Source organism: Euleptes europaea, chromosome 17 (assembly GCF_029931775.1).
Source record: "Euleptes europaea isolate rEulEur1 chromosome 17, rEulEur1.hap1, whole genome shotgun sequence".
NCBI lineage: Eukaryota > Metazoa > Chordata > Lepidosauria > Squamata > Sphaerodactylidae > Euleptes > Euleptes europaea.
Window position 1 is genome coordinate 12633898 of NC_079328.1, and position 8010 is coordinate 12641907.

The 8010-nt window shown below is 49.0% G+C and overlaps 1 protein-coding gene across 1 annotated transcript; it reads right to left on the reverse strand.

The window, feature by feature from the left end:
* Positions 1 to 2901: 2901 nt before the first annotated feature.
* DND1 (DND microRNA-mediated repression inhibitor 1) lies at positions 2902 to 7713 on the reverse strand. The gene is made up of 5 exons (XM_056862291.1): positions 7675 to 7713; positions 6665 to 6782; positions 5622 to 6083; positions 3951 to 4364; positions 2902 to 3056 (listed from the first exon to the last, which is right to left on the reverse strand). The coding sequence occupies exons 1-5, from the start codon at positions 7711 to 7713 to the stop codon at positions 2902 to 2904; spliced, it is 1188 nt and encodes a 395-aa protein (XP_056718269.1).
* Between the last annotated feature and the right edge of the window lie 297 nt (positions 7714 to 8010).

The window sequence follows — 8010 nt, forward strand, 5'->3', positions numbered from 1 at the left end:
CTGAAGCTCTTAAAGGATACAGCAGTGAAAGACAGGCCTACCTTCTGCTGCCTTTGTGCAAGGAGAGCAACTAGAGAAACACCAGTCTCCCAAGTGTAAACAAGTTGCTGTGACCTTCCCAACTCAAGAGCAGTGTCCTTATTTTGTTGGGTAGTATCAGTCAGCTCTGTCTACTTAGCACAATGGGGATAACTGTCCCCTATCCGCTTAGGGAGACACCTACCAGTCTTATCATTTGAGAACCCCTTCAGAGAGCTTTCTCCTCCTGATAGAAGTAGGGTCATACCTAGAGGGTTTAAAAATGAACAGACTCAACCCAGTCACTATCCCAACTGCAGGCATGAGTGTGGCAAAGGTTCTGGGGGAGGGCAGCTGTGTGTATTTTGTCCATTGACCCCCCCCCCCAAAAAAAACCTGCCCTGTTCAGGCTCTGCCCCAAAAACCTCCCACTGCTGGTGAAGAGGGATCTGGCAGCCCTATCCCATCCCAAAACTGAAGTGCGCTTTGGGTAGCCCTGTCCTGGGGGGATGGGGAGTCTGAAGGTTTAGCTGACTGAGATGCACATTCATGCATCTACAGTTGTATTCTTTCAATATCGTTTCCTGCTGAATGGCTGTACTGTTTAGAGGCTGCCTGTTTGTTGCTTAAAATAGAATTCCTGTTTGTGGAGGGGCTGTGGCTCAGTGGTAAAGCCTCTGCTTGGCATCCAGAAGGTCCCCAGGTTCAATGCCTGGCATCTCCAGTTAAAGGGACTAGGCAAGTAGGTGATGTGAAAGACTTCTGCCTGAAGCCCTGGAGAGCTGCTGCCGATCTGAGTAGGCAATACTGACTTTGATGGACTGATTCAGCATAAGGCAGCTTCATGTGAATAGTTTGATGCCCCTGCAGCTGAAATTTACCATTCCAGAGTTGCAGACATGGAAAACGAACTGCCAAACCTGTTGCAGAGTCAGTGCAAATTTTATGTATTGCTTTTATCCCACTCAGTCAGGGGAAAATATTTAACATTTAACTGGTCAACGAAAGTAGAATCAGAGTTGGAAGGGACCACCATGGTCATCTAGTCCAACCCTCTGCACAATGCAGGAAATTCAACTACCTCCCCCTTTCACCCTAGTGACCCCTACTCCACGCCCAGATGGCGGCAAAACAACCACAACCAAGTCCTCCAGTATCCCTGGCCAATGTGGCCTGGAGGAAAATTGCTTCCTGACCCCGGAGTTGTGATTGGCACTACCGTGGGCATGCGAGAAGGCCCAAAAGAGCCAAACACTGATGCAAAATAACAGTACCAACATGACATTTCAAAAAAGAACACTGAACACACCTTATCTTCAAACTTTAATACTTAAGTGCCAGTTTGTTGGCCCATGTTATATATTATTTTCATGTACTTTTACAGAACGTTTTAAAAAGTTAAGGCAGCAGGTGTATCCTTTCCCTGCAGTCTTCATAAGGAATGTTTCCAGAATTTAAAAAGGCACTTGGTTGCCACAGCTGTGCTTAACAAGTATCCTGAAGCAGCTCAACCCAGGTTCAAGGAAGACCTTCTAAAACAGGGTCCAAGCAGATAATGCCTTTCCTCCCCCTCCCACAAAGGCTGCCTGAAGAGCAAGCACCTGAGAACCTCTTGCATCTTTCTTGCATTGATTGCTCTCTGGGATGCTTGTCAGATGCACTCTACCCAGATGGGCCCTGGCCAAAGTAAAACTCTTAACTTTGCCACACAACAAAAATACCTCAAACTACAAGGAATGCTTAACATCTGAAAAAAGGAAAACAAAAAACAGTTCTCTCCATGGATGGCAAACTAATGGGATCTCCTTTATGTAGCTGCCCAATCTGGATTAGTGGGAGGGTAAGGTGTTAAAAGCCCCCTCTCCAATGCTGCTCTTTCAGGGCAGGAACATTTTTACCAGGGTCCCGGACAATCTAGGTCTTCAGCACCTACTATTTAAACAAAAACTTCTGGGAGCTTCATTCATTTTGGCTCTTTTGATTTTGAAGCCAGAGCTAGAATCTTACACAACGCATAGCTTTATACTTCAAAGAAAGAAAAAAGACACCAAGTGATGACACACGATAAACCACCCCCAAACTTGGTTTGCTGCTAGTGAACATGCACCCTTCCCCAAAACAGGCTATTTAAACAAATAAAAACAATGTAAAACAATTAAGTGCTGAACGTGCTAGGCACTTAGAGCAAAAACAGACCCCAAACAAGACATGCCCCAAAGGAAAAGTAAGGACAGGCCAAGCATTCACTCTCCAAGTGGGTTTGCTCTGTACAGCCACCTTAGATAGCAGGATCAGGAGCACAGAGACCCTAGGCAGGCAACTTTTGAGATGTGTCATCCACATAAGCATGGCGGTGCATTCTTGAATCTTCTTATACCACAGGACACCCTGTTGGGAGGAGACAAAAGTTTTAGGTCCAGATTTTACCCTCAGTCACAATAATTCTGCCTGCCGGCTCTTGAACACCTTTTGAATAGACAGGCCTCTATTCCTACAATGATAAACAAAAAGCTCATTTCACACTTGAGCACTGGGGGGTAATCTTGCTGTTCAGATACTCAAAGGTGTAGCCACCGACACCAGACTTCTCACGTGGCAGGACGTGATTTATTCTGGGAAATCACAATTTCTTTGAAGTTTTACATTGGTCTAAAGCATGCTTCTGAACTAGCACAAGCTTATTTTATTTATCCATTCTTTCAAAAGCATAGGCATATAGACACATCCACAAGCCCCTGTGAAAAGTGCAGCCTTCCTATGAGGAGCAGGTGTGTTCTGGGGATCAAGTCAATGTCTAGCGCGGGCAGAAGATGCGCAGATAAGCCTGAAGCTAAGCAGAGGGTACCAGTCAGCTGGGGCTTTTCCACCAGGTCAATTTCTGATTTAGTGCTCTGCTGCTACTGTGAAAGCACAGCCACTGAAAAAACTGGCAGCAATAGTGTTGCTAAGATAATTCCTTTTATTCAATTTCTCCCTGAAATCCAACAATCCATTCCTTTTCCTCTTTCTAATGAATTCCACTTTGATGAAAGAGAAACCTGAAACAAGGAGCGGCAAAAAGGGAGGATCTGCAACATTTCAGAATTTCACTCTGTACATGCTCAGAGGTGAATGATCAGAGGTGAATGATGTCTTCCCAAACTTTCCTGTTTGGTGGTATGTGACATAAAATAAGGGTGGAAGCTACAAAAGGGTGCATCTGCTTCTCTTCAAAGAGAAATGAAGGACAAATCCCTCTTTTAGAAGAAGGGGAGGAGGAATCAATGGCTGTATCTCAACTCCCCCAACACAACTATTCTGGGACATGGCAATTCCCCTTGTACCTGCCACCCCCATCTCCCTAGCTGGGCTTTTTGCAGGGTTTCTTTCATCAGTAGTAAGTTAGGCAGCCAGTTTGATATAGTGGTTAGAGCAGGGGTATCAAACTCAATTGTTACAAAGGCCAGAAATGACATGTCACTTGGTCAGGCCGGGCCATGCCTCACCAGCCCACATCTGGACTGGGATGGGTGGGTGGCTGCCTGACTTTCTCAGGATAACAAGTCCTTCAACATTTTCATGCCACATATCCAAAATAAGTGAAAGACAGAGTTTCTCACTGAAAAAGAGGAAATCTTTTATAGGACTTTTCCCCCCATGTACCCTAAAATTTCCCAATTTTTCCACTTGAAAAATGAAATACTACACAGTGTCGAGTGTGAAAAACTTTGTCTAGAAAAATTTCTCATTCATTATAAACGAGAAATTATTTCACAGGGATTTTTGTTCCCAGAGCTCCCCCAAATTTTCTAACTTATCAGCTGAAAAAATTGAGAAAAGCTGGGGGCCTCCCCACCCCCCAAATTTTGTCTGGGCCTTCACATCTATTCCTGCTAGAAATTCAAGCATTCTGATGGCGCCTTGCACCACTCAGTTAATGCAAAGACTCTTACCCATGACTTTAAGCACTTGTAGAGCTACCGCATCTTTTGCTTTTTCATGGTCTTCCGTGACAGCAAACTGATCTTGCTTGATCCAGATCAACCCGCTGAAGGGTGACGGATAGTTTGGAATCACCACTTGGTACCAGTACTGAAACCAGCCACCAGGTTTCCTCTTCATGCACTTGGTAAGGAACACGGGGGCCCCCAGCTGCCGCTCCTCACACTGCAAGTTCAGGTAGTCTAGCACACTTCCCATTGCCAGCGGCACATGATGATCACCTGGCCTTCGGCTGGGGTCATCTTCAACAGAGCAACTGGATGGCAGGATCTCAGGGAAGGCTTGCAGAGAGGTGTGGAGTTCCTGCTTCATGTTTGGTTTCAGCCAATCAACGTCAATTTGATCTCCACACTGGGATAAACTCCCTGTACAAAAACCAGGAAACAGTTTCCACTCAGCATCAGTATAAATCAGGGATCCCCAACACAGTGCCCATCAAGTGTTTTTAGAAAGTGGGTGGGTTCCAGTGGGGTTCTTCTGATTCTCTACTAGAGATTAAAATAATGTTGCAGCAGCAGCTGCCACTACACTGTAATTTTATTCTCCCTCATTCCTTTCCCAATGAATTTTTAAATCATCCCTTCTCACTACACCTGGGCTTCCTGCAACAGCCATTTCGTTGCTGCCTCCACCTGTGCCAGAATTTCAAAGGTGCCCACAGGTTCAGACAGGGTGAGGACCCCTGATTTAAACCTTTCAAATCTGTGTATCTGGTGCCATATACAAATACATTGGACAAATGAAATGGCTGGATTCCATTTTAACAGGTCAGTGCTTCCTATTACAAGGAGTCCCACTGATCTTCGGCGTACACAGTGGGGTCATCTAAGCACCTCTTCACTAGCAATAGCTTCCATTTTCACTCACAGTACCATGAATGTGGTAAGTCACCTGGGAGTAAGTTACCAGTGATTGATATGGCTGTCAAGGTTCCCCACGGTGGCAATACATTTTGGTACTACAGCTGGCCAGCACATATTTGTTACTTTCAGTGGTGGCTAGTAAAGATTAAAAAATAAATTAAAAAAGCCTTAACAGATGGATCCAGATGATACCTACTAGTGTTATTATTAACCGTTTACTAGGACCAACCAAATGACACATAACAGCATGCAAGCTTCTGGGTTCTTTAGAACTCTTAGGTTGGATGCTATAAAAAAAATAATGTTTCAAAAGAAAAAGGAAAATTCTCCAGGACATGATAATGAGCCCTGGACCAGTCAGCCTTATTTGCAGAACTGCTTCGAATGGTGCTAGGTTCAAGTTACACCCAGCTCTTTCGGGCAACAGACAATAAATCAAGTCTAATCCATAAACATTAACAAACGCCAACAATCAACGAATCTATACATTTAATTCTGATGAGTGTCCCTTGCCTGCAGATACTTAAATCTGCAGATAGGGGGCACACTCACCCCAACAGGTTTTTCTGCACTTAGGGGACCCCCCTGGGTCTGCAGAAAAACTGAAAATTGGTGGGGGGGGGGAGCCTTGTGAGAGGGAGATGGCATTCCCTTCCCCCCTCGCGAGTTTCGCAGGCCCCCACTTGTTACTCTCTCTAAACCGGCTACTGAAGATTACCAAGCTGCATTGTGCTGCTCCAAACAATTGGAGAGACTCACCTTCCACCAGCACCTTCTTCGCCATCGCAGCAGCCCAGTGGGAGATATATTTCACCTCTGCAAACTGCTTTCCTTTCTGGAAAGGGCTCGGGTGCAAGGAGACGCCGGTCACTCCCGCAGTGAGCTCGCAGAGTAGCTGCAGAAGTGGGCGCTTTTTGATGGAGGACGCCAGTCCGTCGATGGACAATTCGCACTTCTCGGTGCTTCTGCAGACTGCAATAGGGTGGCCAGGTTGGATTTCGAAGCCGTTGAGAGCAGCGATGGCCTCCTGGGCACTGCGCCGGTTGGCATACTTGGCATATGCGAAGCCCCGGTTCAGGCCGCTAAATGTCATCATCAGGCGGAACTCATAGAGCTTCGCCACACTTTGAAATAGAGGTATTAGTTTATCCTCATAGATATCTTGTGGGATTTTACCTATGAATACCTCTGAACCGGAAGGTGGGGCCCTGCCGGCCCAGCCTTTGAAGACAAGAAAAGAACCGGTCAGCTCAGAACAGGGTGTTGCCTTACTCATCAAAACCAAGGAGACCCCAGAAAAACCTTCAAAGATTCTCGAAGAAGCAAGAACACAACATACTTATGCAGGCATGTAGTTGGATCCACTTAACCAAATTAATTCAGGCTGAGACCCAGTGTGGTGTAGCGGTTAAGAGTGTCAGACTAGTATCCGGGAGACTCGAGTTCGAATCCCCACTTGTGCCACGGAAGCTCGCTGGGGGACCTTGGGCCAGGCACACCCTCTCAGCCGAACCCACCTCACAGGGTTGTTGTGAGGATAAAACGGAGGGGAGGAGGATGCAGCAAGCTGCTTTGGGGCCCCATTAGGGAGAAAGCTGGGTACAAATTCAGGGAATAAAAGAAAAAACATCTTCAGCTACCCAAGAGTCTCCTACCCAAGAGGAGTGCGACTCCTCTTCCCAGGAAGAGATACGGAGAGGGCCCCTCCCCCCAACTGGGGGTGGGCCCAGGCTCCCAAGGGGCCAGGCGAGTGACCCCCCTGGGTGCTGCCCCTCCCCCTCCACAGCGGAGCCCCGACGTACCTGGCGGCGGCCCGCCGTACTTCCTCTGCCCGTTCACCTGCACCAGCCGGACACCCGTGTGCCGCATCCAGGCCGAGAGGGCCGCCTTGTTGGCCCGGTTCACCTCCTCGCTCCACTCCTGGGGAAGCAACGCAGGGCACGGCTCCAGCCACCCTCCAGGGGACCGCAGGCGGTGCTGCCCCGCTGCCCCTGCCCTCAAGGGCGGCCGCCAAGCCGAGGCCCCCCCATGGTATCTTCTCCCCATTATATGGCGCCTCATTAGATCTCCCCCATTGTATCTTCCCCCCATTATATATCCCCATTATCTTCCCCCCATTATATCTCCCCCCATTGTATATCTCCATTATATCTTCCCCCATTGTATCACCCCCCATTATATCTCCCCCCCCATTGTATCACCCCCATTATATATCCCCATTATATCTCCCCCCATTATCTTCCCCCCATTGTATCACCCCCATTATATATCCCCATTATCTTCCCATTATATCTCCCCCCATTGTATATCTCCATTATATCTTCCCCCATTATATCACCCCATTATATATCCCCATATCTCCCCATTGTATCACCCCCATTATATATCCCCATTATCTTCCCCCCGTTGTATCTCCCCCCATTGTATCACCCCATTATATATCCCCATATCTCCCCATTGTATCACCCCCATTATATATTCCCATTATCTTCCCCCCATTGTATCACCCCCATTATATCTCCCCCATTGTATATTTCCATTATATCTTCCCCCCATTGTATCACCCCCATTATATATCCCCATTGTATCACCCCCCATTGTATATCCCCATTATATCTCCCCCCAATTGTATCACCCCCATTATATCACCCCCCCCCCGCAGAAGCCAGCCGAGCCCCGCGCGGGTCTCCCCGGGGGGGGGGGAAAGGAGAGGGAGGGGAGCGGCGCGCCCGGCCCTCGGCTCTCAAGAGGACCCCCCCCCCTCCCGGCCTCCCGCGGAAAAGCAGCAGCAGCGGCGGCCCCCCCGGCGCACCTGCTGCCCCGCGCCGCCGGCTCCGCCGCCCGGCTCCATCCTTCGCAGCCACGCCCGCCTCGTGCGCCTCCGCGGCGCCTTTTATAGCGCCCGCGGCGAGGGGGGCGGGGAGAGGGGGGGCGTGGTTCCGCCTCTTTTCGTTGGGCGGGGTCCAAGCCCCCTCCCTCCCTCCCCCTCCCTCCCATTCACAGCGCGCGCGCTTTCCCCCAGCGCTTTCGGAGGCGCCGGCTCTCCAAAACGCACGTGGCGCGCGCCTCCGCGCGCCACGTGCGTTTTGGAGAGCCGGCGCCTCCGAAAGCGCTCCAGCCGACTGGGCCCCTTTTTGCTTTCCCAGGC

Excerpts from the sequence above, each read along its gene's own strand:
- DND1 (XM_056862291.1), bottom strand. The coding sequence starts at position 7,713 with ATGGAGCCGGGCGGCGGAGCCGGCGGCGCGGGGCAGCAG. Across the intron at positions 4,365-5,621 it reads GAAGAAGGTGCTGGTGGAAG|GGAGTTTATCCCAGTGTGGA; the intron begins GTGAGTCTCTCC and ends GTTTTTGTACAG. Across the intron at positions 3,057-3,950 it reads ACAAGTGCTTAAAGTCATGG|GTTTCTCTTTCATCAAAGTG; the intron begins GTAAGAGTCTTT and ends TCCTTGTTTCAG.